The sequence below is a fragment of the Hydra vulgaris genome, chromosome 09, assembly GCF_038396675.1.
Source record: "Hydra vulgaris chromosome 09, alternate assembly HydraT2T_AEP".
In the NCBI taxonomy this organism is placed as follows: domain Eukaryota; kingdom Metazoa; phylum Cnidaria; class Hydrozoa; order Anthoathecata; family Hydridae; genus Hydra; species Hydra vulgaris.
Window position 1 is genome coordinate 2711971 of NC_088928.1, and position 21281 is coordinate 2733251.

Consider the following 21281-nt stretch of genomic DNA (forward strand, 5'->3'; position numbering starts at 1 on the left):
AAAAAAAAAAAAAGTTTGCCATGCTTGGAACAAAATGGGTTTTGGCATTGAGAAAAATAAGGTCATGATAAAAACTTGTATAACCATCAAAAAGACATCAAGTTTATTCATTATTAATAGAAAGTTTACAAAAAAAGTTTGGAATAAATTTTTTGTCTTCAAGCTTGCTGTTTTGTCTCTTTGTTTTGATATTTGTTTTGTTGGTGTCTCTCGGTATGGGCATTAAATGGTGACAAGAAACAGCTAAACTTGATTCACCAAATGTATACCCATAATTAGCATTGCTTGTTGAAGTTTATATTTGATTATCAACTTTGATTATCAACATCAACTAAGCAGCAACAGAGATTTTGAGACAGCAGAGACTGCAATGTTGGTAGTGGTGGAGACAGCAGCAGGTAGTGCAATGTTAACAAGCAGCATTTGTATTTACTTTGTAACAATAATGGATTGTAAAAAGTGGACTATAGCTAAAGATGGCATCATCTTTTATTGCGTTGCTTCAAATCCAATCACATGCAATAGATTTTAAGGATTTAAAAAGGGCACATTTGCAACCCTATTTTTCCTCAATACCCATTTATCCCAGCGCAGCGGCCTAGTTTGTCAAGTTTCGTGTTTCGGAGTTATAGAGTTGAGAGAGGGTTATAACCACAATTAAGTAGCCTCCTTGTCTGTAGTGGCCTTCTGGGCCTTGGGGAGGTGAATTAACAAAAAATATATATATATATATATATACAATTGCACCTAAAAATTTTTAATGTAAATTGGCAATAGTTTCTAAATCAGCAAACTACATAATAGGCTTATTCATATTGAGAATTTGTATTATTCATATAAGAAGCATTTTGTCATTCTAAGTTAAAAAAAACTTAGTTTACATATTCACATTCAATTTGAATCTTTTTAACATGAACAAACTACATAAACTGAACTGTGATCATTGCAACATGGTCATTCACAACTTCCATATTCGCAGATACAGATGGTACTTCTAAGCTTTTAAATTGATTATTCATAAACTTGACTATTCCTAGGTTCTTTTTCTTCATTATTCTTGTTTGCAAATAATTACTTAATTTGTAACAATTTCCACAATTTCCATGCTATTATTATTACTAGCTAGCAAAATTAGCAACCTAACCATACAACAGAATAATAATAATAATAAAAAATATAAAACCAAATAAACTAATAAGAAATGAAATAATCTTTTCCTTAAAAATTTAAGCAATGAAGATTTGATTGAATGCATCCATGTAGTGGACATTAAGTGCTATAATCTGAAAATAATGCCTCATATATATTTTTGCAAAAAGAAACAATATTCAGCCATTAGTAGTTTGAATGACATTGTAATGATATTTTATAATTTCTAAAATTGGGCTGTTTTACCCAAATTAGACTTTTTTGCCAATATAAATGCAAAATTCAAAACATCAAAGTTTAATGTTTAAGCTGAACAGACCAGCAGAATATGCTGGAGTTTTTCAAGCCTTATGTTTTTTTAATGAATATAATTTATGTTTTGTTTCTTTTTTTGCAAAACTTACTAGTGTTCAACAGCTGATCAAAATAAGCGAGGCTGAATAAGAAATAGTTAAAAACAATTTTTTAAAGTTTTGATAAAATTTAAATGCTTAAAAACTTTAGTTTTAGTGTAAAAAAGTTTTAAAAAAAAAGTTCTTATGTTTTTTATAAAGCAAAGACAACTTATCTTGACATTAATTGGTTCCCTATTAATCTGTTGAAATATCCAGCACATATTAATATCATCATTATTTCTGTGCTACTAGTCCCCTCTCCATTATTATTTTTGTGTATTAGTGAAGTTGTTTAATAAAAGAAAAGTTTTATTTTTAGTTTAAAAGAAATTACAGAAATGATGACATAATTCATCATAAGAACATAATTCAGCAAAAAGAAGCAAATCAATATAACTATAACAAACAGCTGGTTAACAATTTTCGAAATGAAAGTGCTCAAGAACCCAATTATGAAAGACAACCAAAAAATTCTTTTGCTAACACTAAAAGTTATGCACTTAATGAACAAACGAGCTCAGAAAAAGTTAAAGAATCAAAAAACAAAATAAAAAATGAAACCAATCTACATAATTATCAACTGGAGATCAGGGAATCGGCAGATGCCAATTCTTCTGCTGAGTACTTGTTTCAGCAACATCATAACGTACAAAGTTCTCAAATAAACAATTCTAAAGCTTCTTCATCATTTGAAAATCAAAGCATTTCTTATCAAAATTTGGATGTATCGTCATTATCAGTAATTGGTAAGTATTGGCTTTATGTCTTTTCATTTTTCAACTTCAAGTTATAAAGTTGCTTTCATAGTCAAGTTATAAAAATGCTGGTAATAACTGCCAAGTAAGTTAGAAAAAAATCTGCTAATAAAAGTTGAGCAATTTATTTACTTATTTTTTTAACATTTTTGGTTTTTGCATAATTTTTATATATTAACAGTAAGAGTAAAAAAAAACTTTTACGAATTAAAAAGTCTAAAAGAATATCTTGTTGTTAAGCATAAGAAAACAAGCAAAAAAAAAAAGCAAATGTGAATAAAAAGTTAAGATAAAAATACATAAAAAAAAAAATTATTTTTCAACAAATGTATTTTTAACAATGCTGCCAGCAATCACAATTAAAATGGGAGTTACTAGAAAACAAAGAATAGTGTTTAAGAGCAAAGAAACAGTTGACAATTAGAAAAGTCTTGAAAAGGCCTAAAAAGGTTTTCAAAAATGGTTTAAGGCTTGAAAGTTGTATAAGTCAGGAAATTTTGAAGATGGGAGAGAGTTTCAAAGCACTGAAGTGAGAAAAATTAATAAAAGTTGTTTGACCATAAAGGTACTAATACAGTAAAAAGGTATGTTCTTGGGGAATGACAAGCCAAGCAAGAATGAGTTTTGGTAGATGGAGTTATGATAAAATATGAGATGATAATTTGTTGGAGCAGCAATCAAGATTTCATTTATAGAATTCATTTATATCAATCATTTATATCATTTATATACAATCATTTATATACAATCATTTATACAATCAAAACATTTATATACAATCATTTATATCATTTATATACAATCATTTATAGAAAATAGTGATCGACCGAAATTGGAATTTTGCCAAAATTTCGGTTTCGGTTCATTTCGGTTGCGGCATTTCTCAACCGAAACCGAAATTTCGTCAAAACTTTTACCGAAATTCAAACCAAAATTTTGTTGTTATAAATGAAATGATGTAAATTAATAATTAAGAATATAATGTAAAATGTTAACTTGTAATTAATTAAAAAAATAATTTTTGAAATGTCAACAAAATTTTATTAAAACAAATTAAATTTTTTATAAAAACGCTACAATGTTTTCAACAAAATTTGTTACAGAAAAAAAAACATTTACATTTTATATGAACGACGTTTATAGAATAAATTATAGAATTAGATTATAAGCGTTTATAATCATAAAATATTCATAACTTTATAAATTAAAAAAATAAATATATTAGATAGGTATATTAATATATTTAATATTTATATTAATATAAAATATTTATATATAAAAAATTAATTAAAAATCTTTCAACAAAGTTAAATTTGAAAAAAATTAGTTATTATTTTAATAATGCTTTTTGAATTACGGTTTTTGGTTAGAAGTTGAACCGAAATTTCGGTTTGAACCGAAACTTAAAAAACTACCGAAACCAAAATTTCGGTTTCGGTTAAAAGCAAAATTTCGGCCAAAACCGAAACCGAAATTTTCCGATCACTAATAGAAAAGAGAAAGCGATGCAACCTTACAATGATGAGAGAGTGGCTCAAGATTGTCAGAAAGAGCAGGTCCCAATACGTTTGCAATGCGTTTTTAAATAAAAAACATCATCAGAAAAACCAGCCCAAATATAATAACAGTATTCCATACAGGGGCAAATAAGAGATTTGTAGAGGAATAAGAGATTTGTAGAGAATGGAATCAGGAGTAAGATAATAGTGAGCATGATAAAGAGAAGCAATTTTAGCAGATGCTAACATTGCAAGTGATTGTATATATGGTTTCCATGAGAGGTCAGTAGTGAATGATAATCCTTAAAGATGTAAAGTAAAGGATTCAGGGAGAGGCTCGCCATTTATTAAAATAGGAATGTTAAAAATATTGGGATTGTTGCTTGCAACAAATAAGTTTTTTTGGAGTTAAAATTCACAAACCACTGCAAGACCCAAGCTGTCAAAGAAAAGAGATAAAATTTAAGATCAGCTGCTTGTTCCAAGCAATCAAAAAGAGGGGACTTTTTGTCAAGACAGGATAATTAAGTTAAGTCGTCAGCTAAAAGAACCACTTTAGATGTAATATTGTCAGGAGGATCATTATTGTCAGGAAGATCATTATTGTAGATAAGAAACATTACAGTTGACTTTGCCAGTGAGAAGAAATAAAGCTTCCATGCATGCCTGGATCCCAAAAGTTACATAGAAGGCACATTTATCATCGGAGAGACAAAAGATATCATCCCAAGGACCGTCAAGAAGAAAATTTTGAAAAGAATTCCATTCTTGAACAAGGAGAAACACAAGCTAGGGTCAGAGACAAGACATAAATCAAGGAGTGAGTGTAAGTGATTAAAACTGCCTTGAAAAGGAGTCACAAACTTAACTATCTGAATAAGAGGTTGAGAAATACAAAAGCTTTCTAAATACTAGTTTTTAAATGCAAAAAATATTTAGAAAAAAAGAGCTCCTAAATGTTTTTAACATTTTTTTTTATATATATTTTTTTCACACTTAATATTGTTAGGATTTAAAATAGTTTTGGTAGTTGAATTTGTAAACAAAAAAATGTGTTTTATTTGTATTTAGACTTATTTGAACCAGTTAGATGTTTACCATTTAAACTAGTTAGATATGTTTCCTAGTTTTTTGTTCTTTATTTTCATGTTTTTGATCATTATTTTCAAGTCTTTGATAAAGTTTCAACTGTTTTAGAAAAGGAAGATAATTATTACAACTACAATAAAGAAAATATTAAAACATCAAAAGCAGCAATAGATGATAGAAGATTTTCTATTCCTAACTCTATTCTTCGACAATCTGAAGATAGTTCATCTCGCTCATCTTTTAGCGAGGGAATGCAATCTTTTGAACACAATGAATATCGGAGAACATCGTGGAATGAGGAGTCGAACTCAAAAAATAAAAAGGTGGCAATATATATATATATATATATATATATATATATATATATATATATATATGTATATATATATGTATATATATATATATATGTATATATATATATATGTATATATATATATATGTATATATATATGTATATATATATATATATATATATATATATATATATATATATATATATATATATATATATATATATATATATATATATATATATATATATATAAATAAATCAATCCTCAGAATTAGGAAAAATGAGGTCGAAAAATTGCCGATCTTAAACTGGTAGAGGTCGGAATCAGGTAAAATCAGGTCGGAATAGGCAAAAATAATTTGACACAAAGGAGTTATCATAAAACATTAAAACAAGGTCATCATTGCCGAATGCCTACCCTAATTCCGAGGGCTGATATATATATTTATTTATTTGAATAATATGGGAAAGTGACTTATTGTTATAAGAGTCTCTTAGATATTTGTTATTGAAATATTTTAATGACTTTTTAATGTTGCCTCAAATCCAAAATATTAAAAGAACTTTTTAATTTCGCCTCAACAAGCCAAAACAAACACTGTTTGTGGAACTTTGTTTTTTTTAAAACAATTAAACAATTTAAATGACTAATCTTTCTTGATAAACCTAAAATTTCTTAATAAAGCTTGTTTGTTTTTTGTTAAATTATATTAACTTTTTAGCACCTAAAGGCTAAATAAATCAGTTGATGCATGTACTCTCTGCTTTGCTGATGGCTAAATAAATAAGTCAAACAATTTGCTCTCACAATGTCAATCTCTAAATAATTTAGTTGATCAAGCAAATACAAAAAAACAAGCAAATAAAATAAATAAATAATAAAAACAATGTATAACAATGAAAAAATGTTTAAATTTAATTAGTTTCCTCAATTTATTGTTTATTTTGCTTGAGTTTTTTTTAAATTGTCAGGATTACCTAATAAGAAGGAAAAAAAAAAATTATTTTTGGTTTAAATATTATTTGCAAATATCTGTTATGCTATGTAATGTATTAAAAAATATTAAAACTAAATAATCAAAGTTATATAGCTTAAATTCACCTTTAAGCTATTCAAAATAGTGGAAACTGAAGCTAGTGACCCTAACTGAAGCTAGGCTTATTTTGAATACATTAAATATATGTTATGTTACTTATGATCTGCCTAAACTGCAAAATCCTGCACTCTATATTTGTAAAAATATTTTTTATAATTTAATTTTTAGGTGAACAAACAGCAGCTTAGCGTTTCATTTGAAGAACAACAGAACATATCGCCTCAATACATCACTGATTTTCAAGAACCCTTTGGAAGTTCAAATTTTGAAATGAGTTCTGAAGAAGTAAACAAATTTGAAAAAAATCGAGAGTATAAAAAATCTAAACAAGTACAAAAATCTCATTCTCTTACGGAGGGAAAAACACGAAACCAACAGTTAAATTCCAGTTCAAGGAATATGCAGTACACACAAAATCAGTTGAATCAAGATGTTAATGCAATTAAAGTACTAGGAGGAAGTCATATAGAAAGTGGAAGTTATATGGGAAATGCAAGTCATATTGTAAATAGAAGTCATATGGGAAATGAAAGTCATATAAGAAACCAAAGTCATACAAGTGTTGGACTTTATTCAGAGAGTGAAAATTACAGAGGAAGTGAAAATTATTTTAAAAATTTTGGAAGTCAATTTAAAACCGAAATAGAAAGCGGAAGTGATGTAGGAAGCGTAAGCCACTTTTCAAGTACTTCAAACGAATCTAAAAAAAAACTCAATATAAAGATACAATCAATAAAAAAAGAAAAAAAAAAATCACAATCAAGTAAGTCACGAGCTCGATCATCAATTCAAATTAACTTACGTAATGATGACCAAGATTATCATTTTGGATCAGTTAATGTTTCAGAAAAAAATGGAATCATTACGCTTGAGATGGACGAAAATGATAATTTTATTTTCAACGATTCTGAAGATAGTGAATTTGAACACCAGTCATCATTCAATAACGAACAAAATATTTACGAAGAAAATGAACTGTCTTATCGTCATCATGAATCGTCTTATCGTGCTAATCATAATCGTCGTAAAAGTGAAGGAGATTTGTTGGTTCAAAGGAAAAGTATTGATTACTTAAACCACTCGTATGAAGATTTACTTGATGTTCATAAAGATGCAGAAGTTGAGACTATTTATTATACGGTATGTACAAAGTACTTCAAACCAGAAAATGAAGATTGGATTGCAAATATACATAGAATGGGTAATTTTAATGTTTTAAGTGGAGTTAATCATTTAAATAACTGTGTTTTTTGGAATAACCTTTTCGATCGAGATAACGAAGAAATTGTTGTTCAAAAAATCATCCCACAAGAAAATGAAAATGGTTTTTCAAAAATTGAAATAACTAAACAAAACAACTCAGTTAATTTCAAAAACAGAGAAATGAATAGCAACATCAAGAAATCAAAAGAACACTCTGAATATAGAAACAAAAAAACTCAAAAAAGGAAAAGATTCGGTTTATTGAAAAAACCACGTGATCACGAAATAACCCCAATGTTTTTTTGAAAAAGTGACCATAAAATATTTTTTGAGTGCTTTAGTTAAACTTTTTTTTCGTTTTTAAATATTTTTTTTTAAACTGTTTTATTATATTTTGACTTAGTATTTTTTAAACATTTTAGAGGTTTTGTGATCGATGAAATTATATCTTAATGTTGTAATTATATCTTAACCCTGTAATTTTTTTTGACAATTGATATAGTTTGACAAGTAACATTTTGCCAAATAATATATATATATATATATATATATATATATATATATATATATATATATATATATATATATATATATATATATATATATTATATTATATTATATTATATTATATTAAAAAAATGTTGTTAAAATATGAAAACTAATAACAAAATGCTAGCAATAAACAAATAAAATAGCAAATTTATTTATCACGATAAAATATGAATGACTTTGATTAAACATAATTAAATAAACAGCAATTCCACGTCACAGGGTTGCGATCGTGGAATTGCGTTTATATTTTTATTAAGCCTTAAATGTTCTAATATTAAAATAGATATGAAAGATAAAATTTTTTTATTTAGTTAGCTCGCATCAAGTACTGCAAAAAAAAAAAATTTGGTCTATATATTAGCCTCTCGTTCATGCAAAAAAAATATAAAACGTCACAGCATGACCAAAATATTCTCATCGTTTTTTCATATTTAGATCAACACCGTGATTCATTATATATAGATAAACTTAATTGTCAACTTGGCATTGAACAAAAATTTTTGACCTTACTCTTATAAGTTTTATAGCTAAATAAATTATTTTAAATAAAATTTCAATTGGGCGCACCATAACAAGTTGTAAACGTCACAGCGTGACCTAACATTTGCGTATTTATAAAGCAGGTTAATTCGCTGTTTTTAATAAATTTAAAACTTAGTATCGAGGTACAAGACAAGTAAAAAGTCAGTTTATATTTACATCTTAATAAAAATAGTTCTTACATAATTATTTTTAGAACACGTCCATAGTATATTAGTATCAAGCCTGGTCCATATTATATCGCAGTCGTAAATACATGTTATAAAGCTTTTAGGTAATTTTATCTGGAGACGTAAATTGTTTCACAAAATACTTTGCAATTGAATAGGTCGTATTTTTATTGTTCCATAATTGTTCTGAATTTAGTGTGCACGAAATATTCCTTGTTTTGCTGGTGCTTCTGCGAATAAACTAACTCATCAATTTTAAATTTTGTTATTGTATTTTTTTATTGTAAGATCTTCCATAGAAACAAATTAGTCATTGAAATTAGTTTGAAAAATTTTTTGTATCAGTTGGTCCGAAACATTCCTATCTTGAAAAACAAAATAAATAATTAGGCTTTTCCAATAACTTCGTTCTTAAATTGCTTTTAGGTGAACTTTGAGCAATTTGAACTTTCTTTTAAAAAGCTTAAATCTAATAAATCAGTTGGTCATAATAATATTTATTGCAATGTTATTATCGACTCGAGCGAAGTCATTAAAGATATTCAAGTTATATTTCAAGTTTTACAATGTTCAATAAAACAGGGTATTTTTTCCGACAATCTAAAAATAGCCAGAATTCCACCAATACTTAAAGGAGGTAATGCATCCAATGTTTTAAATTATCGCCCAATCTCAATTTTGCCTGTTTTTTCTAAAATTTTAGAGAGAATTTTATATAATGTAATTTTCAATCATTTATCTTCAAATAATATACTGTATCAAAATCAATACGGATTTAGAAAAAGTAATTCAACCAAACACGCTAGAATCCAAATTACGCGCAATATTGCTCAATCTTTTGAAAAATCTTAATATACGTCAGGTGTTTTCATTGATTTATCAAAAGCCTTTGATACTATTGACCACAAAATCCTATTTAAAAAAATAGAGTATTATGGAGTTAAAGTAAATATTTTAATAATACTTAAAATTTCTTTAACCGTAAACAGTTTGTTTACAGTAATACAACTGTCTCTCCAATTTATTAGATATACAGTATCGGACAAAACATGGTGGACAAACTCAAATTTAGAACAAAAGTTGATCAAAAACTAAAAAAAACTAGTAAAACAATTGAACATATTATTTTTTATGTAGTTTATTATGTTGTTAACAAAACTTAAAAGTTTTGAATCATACTAAAAATCACTAAAAAAGTTTTAAAACACATTTTCCCTAACAAACTACATTTTTCTTTGGACAAAACAAGGTGGACATTCAAAAAATCGACTGAAAATTCAAAAAAATTCAAAAATTAACTTATTATTTTTCAAAAAACTTCAAAAGTTAACTTAATATTTGGTAGGACCTCCTTTACTTTTAATTACTTCTTTCATTCTTCGGGGCATAGAAGCAATTAATGAGTCAACAATTCTCATATCAATCTCTCGCCAGGCCTTCTCGATTTGTTCAAATAATTCCTCACTGGTCTTCACATTTGCACGCTCAATCTTATTGTCAATTATTTCCCACAAATTTTCTATGGGATTCAAGTCAGGGCTTTGTGCAGGCCACTCCATTATGGTGATGTTCTTGTCCTTGAACCATTGTTTTACAACTTTTGACGTATGTTTGGGATCATTATCCTGTTGAAAAATCCATTTTAGGGGCATCTCCCATTCAGCATGTGGTAACATAACATCTTCCATTATATCTTTGTAAACAAAGCGGTCCATAATTCCATTAATTTTGTGAATAGGACCAGTTCCTAGTGCTGAGAAACCAACCCCAAACTATAGCAAACGTTCCATGCTTAACACTCTTCTTGGTATATTTAGTATTGAATCTGGTGTTCTTTGGTCTCCAGACTCGCTTCTTGCCGTCGCTTCCAAAAAGGTTATACTTTGATTCATCACTAAAAAGTATGTTTTTCCACTGGTCTACAGTCCAATTTTGGTGTGCTTAGGCAAACGCAAGTCTTAGCTTTCTATTTTTAAAGGAAGTTAGCGGTTTCTTGGCAGGCATTCGAGAAAACAATTTTGCTTCGTTAGCTCTTCGTCGCACAGTGCGATTAGAGATTTGTAGTTCAAGTTTTTTGGTTAATTTTGTGGATGACAAAAATGGATCTTTTTTAAGCTCTTTAACAATTATTCGATCTAGTCTTTGTGTTGTTTTTCTTGGACGTCCGCCCCGATGGTTTGTTTTATAGCAGTCACGAGATCCAAATGATTTGACAGTTTTGCTTACAGTCGATTTAGCTATATTATATTTTCTACAAATTACAGCTTGACGTTTTCCGCTTTTAAAATCATTAATAATATTTTCACGTAAAACACTTCCTAATTTGTCGTAAGCCATTTTAAGTTGCAATTTACTCCATATATCACGAGTTAAATCTATTTTTAGTTTAATTAAAAAAACAATTGGCCAGACGTTCCAAAATCTATTTTATTATTTTAGAGTAATGTTAGGATAAAAGTGAAAACAAAAGAATGCGGTAAATTGAATAAAGACAATGAAATCTTATAAAAAAAGCTTCGTTTTGATTTGTCCACCTTGTTTTGTCCAAGGAAAAATGTAGTTTGTTGAAAAAAATGTGTTATAAATTTTTTTTGTGATTCTTAGTATGATTCAAACGTTTTAAATTTTGTTAAGAACATAATAAACTAATTAAAAATTAATATGTACAATTGTTTTACTAGTTCTTTTTAGTTTTTGATTAACTTTTGTTCTAAATTTGAGTTTGTCCACCATGTTTTGTCCGATACTGTAACATGTGGGGTCCCTCAAGGTTGTAAACCAGAACCTCTTCTCTTTCTAATTTACATAAATGATCTTTCTAAAGCCTCAAATTTAATGACGATCATGTTTGCTGATGATGCCAATCTCTTTTTTATCTCATACAACATAATGACATTATTCCAAAATATGAACATTGAATTAGCGAAAGTGTCTGGCTGGTTTAAAATGAATAAGCTGTCACTAAATGTTGAGAAAACTAAATGGATATTTTTTGATTAAACTGCAAAAAACAAGCCACTTTCTACTGTCATGCCCTTATTTTTTATTGACAAAATTAAAATAAAACGAGAACTAACTAATAACTTTTTAGGAATCAATTTTGATGAAAACATTAGCTGGAAGTATAACATTGATTTGTTGTGCAACAAAGTTGTTCAAAATATAGGAGTAATGTACGAAGCTTAAATACTTTAAATAAACACAGTTTAACACAATTATATTTCTCTTTAATCCATTGCCATATAAATTATGCAAATATTACCTGGGGTAATACCAATAAATCTAAACTGCTACCTCTTTATTGTCAGCAGAAGCATGTTGCTCGTCTAATCAATTATTTTTTTATTTTTTATTTTTTTTATTTATTTTGCCGTTTAATATTTTTTACAATTTAAAAGTTTATGAAGATCGATTTGCTCATGCTAAACCATTTTATTTCAAATATAATTTTTTAATATTTATCAGCTGAATATCTTTAATATACTTTGTTTTATGCACAAATCTAAAACCAACGCATCTCCTGTTTCTTTTCATAATCTATATACCGTAAACCGGGGTTACTTTAAAAAGAGGGGTAACTTTGAATACAAATCTATTTTTTTTCAAGTTGTAATTATGGCAAGAACTTATATGAATCTTTTCAAACCTTAAGCATCAAAATGTTAAAAATAGTTTATATTTTGATTTTTTAAAGTTATACTTTGTTTATTGGTTTTTATTGTTCCTTAAAAAATGAATTAAACAAAACGTGTACACGAAATAAATGTGAAAGTAGAAAAACAACTAAAAAAAAGTACTCCTTAATTTTCATTTCGAACCAAGTAATAATTTTAATACAATAATTTAGAACATCAAACATTAAAAAAAAAAATTGTTCCTGTGCGAATCTAATAAAACTTCGAGCTTTTGCTTTAGTGGTACCCATAAGCTTGCGCACAGAATAAGAATCAAAACTATATGATGCTTTTTAAATGATATTTTAATATCTTTAATGTTTCTGCAAAACTTTTTTGTTTTTTTCATTTTTCTTTTAATAATAGTCCAGTACTTTTCAATAACTCTCAATTCTGGGCAGTTTGGAGGATTTTCTGGTTTAGGCAAAAATTTCACATTATTCTTTTCATATCATTCCATAGCTAGTGTACAATAATGAACTGAAGCTAAATCAGGCCAGAACGCAGGTCTGTTTTTGTGTGATTTAATGAGAGGTAAAAGGCGTTTTTGTAAACATTCTTTAACATATATTTGACCAGAAAATGTGGACTGAGAATTATAAGGTGCTGATTTTTTGCCACAACTGCAAATAGCTTGCCAAATCAAAGCTTTTTTAGCAAACTTGTCCTGTTTTATGTATTTATATTTCTTATCTGCTTTTTTTCTATATTTGGCAATATAATAAACAGCACCAGGAAGTTGTTGATGATTGTATTCAATATAAGTTTCATCGTCTTCAATAATACAGAAATTTTATAAATAAAATTGCCATACAACTTTCTGCCGCGGGTTCTTGCACTTTTTTCTTAGTTTCAGAACGGTAGGGTATTTTTTGTGCTTTAAAAGAATGAAAACCATGTTTGTTTCTAACTTTTGCAACAAAACTAGGAGAAAATCCATATATTTTTGCGCGTTCCCTTAGTGAAAGGCTTGGGTTATTCTTAAAACTGTTAACCAGTTTTCTGACTAGTTTTATATCTTTAAAACCTTCCTTTCTTCCACCACCAGATTTGCGTTTGATTAATTTTGTTTGAGAAAAACGTTGAATAACACGACTAACGGTGTACGGATGTATTTGCAACGATTTTGCTATCGAATTGTAGCTACTATTAGGATTTTGTAAATATTTGTGGATAATTATTTCTTTTACGTCTTCTTTTTTTGTCATTTTTAAAACTAATTCCAAGTTAAATCCAAAATCTAACATATTTTTTTGAAACCACAACAAGTTGTAAACAAAATATAAAACAGTAATAAAGATTTTAATACAACCACTGAAAATGAATGACGTGCTTATTCTTTCACATTTATTTCGTGTACACGCTTTATTTCGGATATTTTTCTCAAAAAAATTAATCAGAATACTTTGTACTCTGCCTCAGCTAGTATAGCAGCCTGTTGTCTAATTTTTGTTTGCATAATTTTTGTTTATAAATTTATTAGACATGCAAAATCTAAAGAATTTTGTTAGCCTACTATAATTATGTTCCATTGCTATAGCATAACATGCTTTATTGTATACATTTTTTCGCATATGGGGTAACTTTGAATAAGGTTCAAAGTAACCCCACTACATAAATAGTCAAAAACATGAAACAACTTAAAAAATTCCTTTGTCATACTTGTATTGTTTATAATAATATTATGAATAAAAATTAAAATATCATTTATATAAACAATAAGTCACACATATATACATATTGTTTCTGTATGTGAACGCACACAGGTATATAAACATTTATATACACGTGTGTGTATAAACATAAACACATACACATATATAAACATGTATTTGTGTGTCTACATCGTAGACAGACACACATATATATATACATATATATATATATATATATATATATATATATATATATATATATATATATATATATATATGCGGTAGTGGTGTAGTGGTAAGAGCGCTCGCTTTGTAAGCGAGAGGTTCGGAGTTCGACTCCCACCACGTTCATGGAAGTACCGCGGTCAACTTAGTTTCTCCGCGCAGCGGCCTTGCTCGGCAAGGTTCGTGTTCCGGAGTTAAAGAGTTGAGAGAGGGTTGCACCACAAATAACAACTAAAAAAAATAAAATAAATAAAAAACACAAAAAAAAAAAAAAATGAGTAGCCTCCTCCACTGTAGTGGCCCCCCTTGGGCCTTGGGGAGGTGAATAATCTAAAGAAAAAGAAAGAAAGAAAGATATCTTTGTCTTTGTGTGTCTAAATACTTTCGTTGCAAAACACTAATAAATTTTAAATCTTGTATGAAAATTTTTTTTTAATATGTGTATGTGCATTCAATATTGTGTTGAATTAAGTTTGTTGAAAGTACTGTTATTTATCTTTAATTTTGTTTTTGTTTAGCATTTCATAGCAGTACTATCCCACGTTTATACGATATATATATATATATATACAAAAATGTGCTTCTAGTCAAATTGTCTCTGGTTATGTTTATAAAGCTGAGCATGTATAGACAACAAGGACCAAAAGTGGAACACCTAATGTACAATACAACTAAAGTCAGGACGGTTTGATTCTATTCACTCTTTTGACTGGTTTGTTATTGTTTTTTGTCAAATTGTAGGAGTTAAAGTTCCTATTAGTTATAATCTAAGCAATTCTTACAGTAAAAAGGTACTTGAATTTACTAAAGAAAATAGTATCTTATTGCGGAGAAAACAGTATCTTGTTATATAACTGGTAACTCTACCCATTTACTGCAACCTCTTGATGTTATATTGTATGGACCTCTTTAAAAGTATTAGAGGAATCTCTAAATCGAATTTTATGGGTATAATTAAAAGTTCGAATTAGAAAGACTTTCGAATTATAGAAAGTTGATTTTTCTTAAACGCATTTTACGGTTACTTTGCATTTAATCGAATTATGGAGGTTTTCGAATTAAGGAGATTCGAATTAGAGAGATTGTACTGTAATTATTTTATAGATTTGGACAAGGTCGTATTCATAATCATCAGCAAAATTAAAATTGTTAAAGCAATTGGTTAGATGATCATTATATGAATTTATAAAGTTAGAATTGTTCCAAGCGTATCTAGGAATATTAGTATCTGCTGCTATTTCAACGGTATTGTATTTCGTTTGTTTACCTCTAAACTTCAACTGATATTGATGGTGACTCAAATTATTTGAGCACTCAGGATGAACGGTGCATTTAAGATTTAGAAAATTTCTATATTTTGATACGGTAGTGTAATCAATATATGTCGAATTCGGTAGTGTCTGGTGTCGATAAGTATTAATAGGGCCAAAACCTTTAGTTACATCTACTAGTTCTAATTGATTTGTCTTTAAAAATTCCGATAGGTGCACAGAACAATTATTTCTTTTGGAATTCGATCTTTCAAATAAATCATATATTTGGTGTGGAAAAGTTTGGAAGTCATCAGCTATAATTATATTGCCGTTACCTTCGTAACTAATTATTAGACCTTTGACAATATCTAATTGATTTTTGCATTCTTCTAGTGACGAGAGGTTGTTTCGCGATGAGGAGAGGATGAGGAGAGGATGAGGAGAGAATGAGGAGAGACTGTTTCGCGATGAGGAGAGGTATATTCCAATAACTATAATATTAAGTTTATTTTTTTCGAAATTTATTGCTAAAATATGATCATCTCTGTATATTACTCTAATATTTTGGAATTGATTTTTTCGTATAAAGAACGCATTCCCACCATATGATCGACCTATTTCATGTTTACTAGATTGATGGAAATAATTGGAGTGTGTATTGTTAGGTACATCTCTTAATATGGATTCAAGTATTCAAGTTTAGATATCCAATGTTCACAAGTGACTTCGCAAAGTCAGTATTTGACTTTGACTATAAGACCCTGACAGTTGCAAGTATACAGCTATGCTCAAATGTATGGAGCACCTATTTGTTTAAATATATTTGTGTTTAAAAAATGAGATATACATGATGAATTTTTTTTTAAATGGTATTTTATTTGTTTTTTACGTTTAAGCATTAGTAAATCATTTAATGCATGTTGAATTTGCTTGTCTGGGCATGATTAGACTTGTCTTAACTTGTCTACATACTCACTTAGTATAAATTCTGTCGAATTAAGATATTCATTTCATTCTTATCTTAAACGTAACTATTGTCAGCCGCTCATTATCTATTGTTTAAAAGTAGTGATTTTTTTTATCGTTCTTTATTTATTTTCATTATGAGTAAAACACGCGAACTTTCTGTGAGTGAAAGAAGCCAAATTGTGATACTCCATAAACAAGGACATTCCCTAGTGGAAATTTCAAAATTTATGAAATGCTCAAGGAAAGCAGTGCAAAATGCTATAAATAGATTTAGTGAAACTGGTTCATACGAAAATAGACCAAAAACGGGAAGAAAACGTATACTTTCTCCTAGAAACCATCGTTTCCTCAACAGGATTTCACTTCGAAATCGGACCAAATCTTCTAAAGACTTGGTTAGCGATCTGTGGGAGCACAGAAAAATTCAAATTTCTGCTCCAAGTGTTAGAAGATACTTAAAAGAAGGTAATTTACATGGAAGAAGGGCTCGCCGAAAACCATTGCTGACTGAGCACCATAAGAAACTTCGTTTAGAATGGGCTAAACAGCACCAAAATTGGTCATCAGAAGATTGGGCCGAAATTATTTGGTCAGACGAATCAAATATAGAGGTAAGGCATCATTATGACTTACGGTGTAACCAAAAAATAAAAAAAAAATATCATTTCGAAATTATTCCTTTAAGTACCTGAAATTTTACATGTTGAAATTTATAATATCAAATTTGTATTCCTTTACTTTTTTGACCTAGATTTTCGGGCAACCTGGAGGCACCTTTGTAAGACGACGACCAGGCGAAGCATTTGAGCCGGAATGTATCATCCCTACAGTCAAATTTGGCGGTGGTGGCACAATGATCTGGGGTTGCATGGCCTCCAGTGGCGTAGGTGAAATATTTTTATGTGAGGGTAGGATGAATGCAGAGCGCTACATTACCATGCTAAATGAAGTTTTGGAGCCATCAATATTGAAATTATTTGACGAAGATGTCCCTCAATATTATTTTCAACAAGATAACGCTCCTTGCCACAAGGCAAAAAAAAGTTTGGACTGGTTTTCAACAAATGAAGTTCCCCTCATTACGTGGCCCCCCCAGTCTCCAGATTTGTCACCCATAGAAAATTTGTGGTCTATTTTGAAGAGGAAGTTGTCAATTTACAGATGTAAATCCAAAGAAGAATTTAAAGCGAAAATTCTGGATGAATGGGAAAAAATACCAGCGAATGTATGTAAGGATCTTGTGGACAGCATGCCCAAAAGACTACGTGCGGTGATCAAGGCGAAGGGAGGTGCTACAAAATATTAATTATATTAAATAATATTGTTGAATTGAAATAATTTGTATCAAATAAACACATTCACATTTACTATTTGTTCATTACTTTTGAATTTTAAATAAAATATAGGGGTGCTCCATACATTTGAGCATAGCTGTATATATCAAAAGTTGTTGAAGGTCTGTTTATTTCTCTTGAGCTGCTTGGATCCAATTTTAATAAATTTTTTTAAATGTATACTTTAAATGTTGACTTGTTTTATAAAATGTATATTGACTTGTTTTATAAAATGTATATTTACTTGTTTTATAAAATGTATATTTACTTGTTTTATAAAATGTATATTTACTTGTTTTATAAAATGTATACTGACTTGTTTTATAAAAAAGGTGTTTTATAAGCATTGTTTTAAAATGTCTATTGACTTGTTTTATAAAATTTTTTTAAATGTATATTGACTCGTTTTAATTTTTTTTTTTTTTGTGAGACGCATTCGAAATAATAACAAAAACTATTTAATTACGCAAAAAATACACATAAAAAATGAGGTTTTTTTAGTAGCTGACATAAAAATTTTTCAGTCAGGATTTTTAAATCTGAAATCAATAGGTTTAACAGAGTTGGAGCTGGAAAATATAATGACAGCTCTGCCGATTGAATGGAAAAATAAAATCTTAAAAGAAGGACTTTCGACTTCGAAAAAAAATTTCGACTTCAAAAAAACTCCATTCTATATTGCAAAACGAAAAGATAAGTACGAATACAAATATCTTACAGTTTTTACACTTTATAAACTGCTTAATAAACTAAAATAATTATACTCTATAAATTTCATAATTGGACACCAATCTATTGTAAAAGTAAAATACACAAAAGGAACTCAAATAATAAAGCAAGTGAAATATTTTTTAAAATAGCCAATTTCTTATTTCCTACAAATGAAATGATGTTTAATAAAGGGTTGAGAAATGATAAAATATGCCCGCAATGTAAAAAACATGACGAAAACATATTTCATATGATGTATAAAATGCGAAAAAGTGCAACTTTTGGTACTTTGTCAACTAGATATTCTTGATCAAATTTTTTCCTCATTTTTAAAATTATCCTCATTTTAACACTTTTGAATTTATTTTGTTTGGATATGGTGCAAACGCGGGTTGTAGAGAGTTCGGCAATATTTTATTAGAAACTCTTCTCACGGAAATATTTGTTAACAGGATGAAGAGTTATTTTAAAAATAAAGTTTTTACTGTGAAATATTTATTGAGAAAATTTGAATGTAAAATTAGAACAAACTAATAATAATTATAAATCAAAACGAAGAAAATAAATAAAGATGAAATAAGAAACATTTTTATTACAGGTACTTTAAATTTCTTTACTTATTTACAAAATTATTTTGACTAAAAAAAAAAAAAACTTCTGATATATATTCCTTTTTTGGATTTCGCTTTTTATTTTTAACTTTTTTGTTTTTGTAATCGCTTTTTTTTACTTTTCGTTTTTTTACGATTTTGATATTTATTTAAATTCTATATCGTATTTTCGTATTAGAAATATTTCTGATTTTTACGAATCCCCATGACATCTTTGTAAATCGGAGTATACTTTATAATACTATTATCTTTTATTTTTACGTTTACCTACTGCTAACATTATAAGATGGGCGTCAATAAGGCAATTAGCTGGATAACGAAATAAACTACAATACAAAAAAATAAATAAATAAAAGGTATTTGCGTCTCTTATTAAGATTGTGTTTTTAAGTAATTGTTAGCTATAGGTACTTAGTTTAAATAGCATAAATATTTTGCATGCCGTCCCGACTTTACTCATGTCCAGCCTAGGCAGACGCTGCAGGACCTGAACGTTTGGAGAAGCCAGCCGGGAAAAAATCTTTTTTTTCTTTCAATTAATTAAAAAAAAGTTTTTATCAAACGAAAGTTTAAAACTAAAGTTTTAAAAAAAAGTAGTAATTTACTCTTTATATTCTATTTTTAAATCTTAAAAAGCCTCAAAAGTTATTATATAAAAAAAAAATAAAGGAAAATTTATTGTTCTGGTATTTTTTAGTATATTCTCTAGTGTTTACGACAAAATTTGCTTTTTTTCTTCAGAAAACTAAGAGTTGTACTGCGAGCGAATATGTATTTTGCAACCAGAAAGTAGCTCCTAGAGCAATTTGGAAAAAGGTGTTGCGTTGAGTTGGATCTGTCACTAAAAATCTATCTTCCAGGTTGAGTTTAGTTATATTTATTTTTTTGGATTATTTATCTTTTCAATTGGTGAATTAATATATACATATTTATGTAGGACTATTAACGAAAATCTAACGAGTAAATATTTTTACGCATGACACATGAGAGGGTTAAAATTTTCCTCGGTCACTAGAGTAACTAAACAAATAAGCTTTTAGCTAAACATATAAACACTCAAGTAAACCAAGATAAATGTAGCACTTCCTATTTATGAGCAAACTATCTAAATAGTTCATCTAGCAACTTCACGATTCGCTTTTACAAATAATTGGTAGTTTTAAATCGCTTTTTTATTTTTAATTGATATACTTTGAAATTGCTTTAAAAAAAGTACTTGACAAGTTTGAAATAGATTTTTTAATATTGTCCAAATAATTACCTACAGTTCTTGAACATAAAGTTCAAACAGAAGATCAGAGAAACAGATGTTTTGCACATAGATTAACTTTTGTTGTTTGGTAATGCTTGACGGAAAACCAGTTCAACCTTTTTTATTGTTCCTTTCAATGAGAGGACACGGGGCCCCACATAAGGTCACGGGGCATATGATATGCCTTTCTTATCAAAAAGACATTAGAGATGCACGACATCTACGTTAGTGATTACCGTCGGCAGTAGTATGGTAATGACTCCAATATGTGTTGGGTCTCCACTGGGCTGCAAGAACTTTTTGAGGATTTAAATCCATTAGCTGAATACGTTCCGCCGGCCATTCTTTGAACCTGGTTAGTGTTGCAGCAGTCTTGTGCGGCAGTTGCTTCTTTCTTTGGCTATCTTTACAAGCTGGAAAACATTTTTTCTGTTTCAACGCATCACTCTGAAGTCTTCACATCAAAACTGGAAAAAGGTTCCAAAAGGTCTCTTAAAGACTAGAAAGTCTGCATGTGCAGATGCGTGTTTTTCTCTTCAAACGGGTATTTTGTAAGTTACAAGGTAAAACTATCAAAACCAGTTATTTTTATAAGTTCTTATTTATCAATAGTTATTTATTTACATTTTTTTATTTACTTATTTATTTACATTTATATATATTCTATATATTTGAAATATGCATAAATTTTACATATTGTATATATTTGAAATATGCCTTTAAACTTCAAAGTAGCCTTAAAAGAACTGAAAAATGATAAAGCACAACAGCCAAACACGAGAGTAAAAGCTAGTAGACTTTTCAGAAAAATGAAGTAGCTGGAGACGGCCGTCATGGTAGTCATCTGGATCACAAT

The 21281-nt window shown here is 28.5% G+C and overlaps 1 protein-coding gene across 3 annotated transcripts in view; it reads left to right on the forward strand.

The window, feature by feature from the left end:
• The window catches only part of LOC101234985 (putative uncharacterized protein DDB_G0282133), a 41244-nt gene extending 33293 nt beyond the window's left edge, over positions 1-7951 (forward strand). For all 3 annotated transcript variants that reach the window (XM_065804495.1, XM_065804496.1, XM_065804497.1), the window contains 3 exons: positions 1864-2290; positions 4996-5210; positions 6445-7951. In XM_065804495.1, coding sequence (XP_065660567.1) covers positions 1864-2290; positions 4996-5210; positions 6445-7785 — 1983 coding nt within the window. In that variant the 3' untranslated portion in view covers positions 7786-7951. The remainder of the gene's footprint in view (positions 1-1863; positions 2291-4995; positions 5211-6444) is intronic.
• Positions 7952-21281: the final 13330 nt, after the last annotated feature.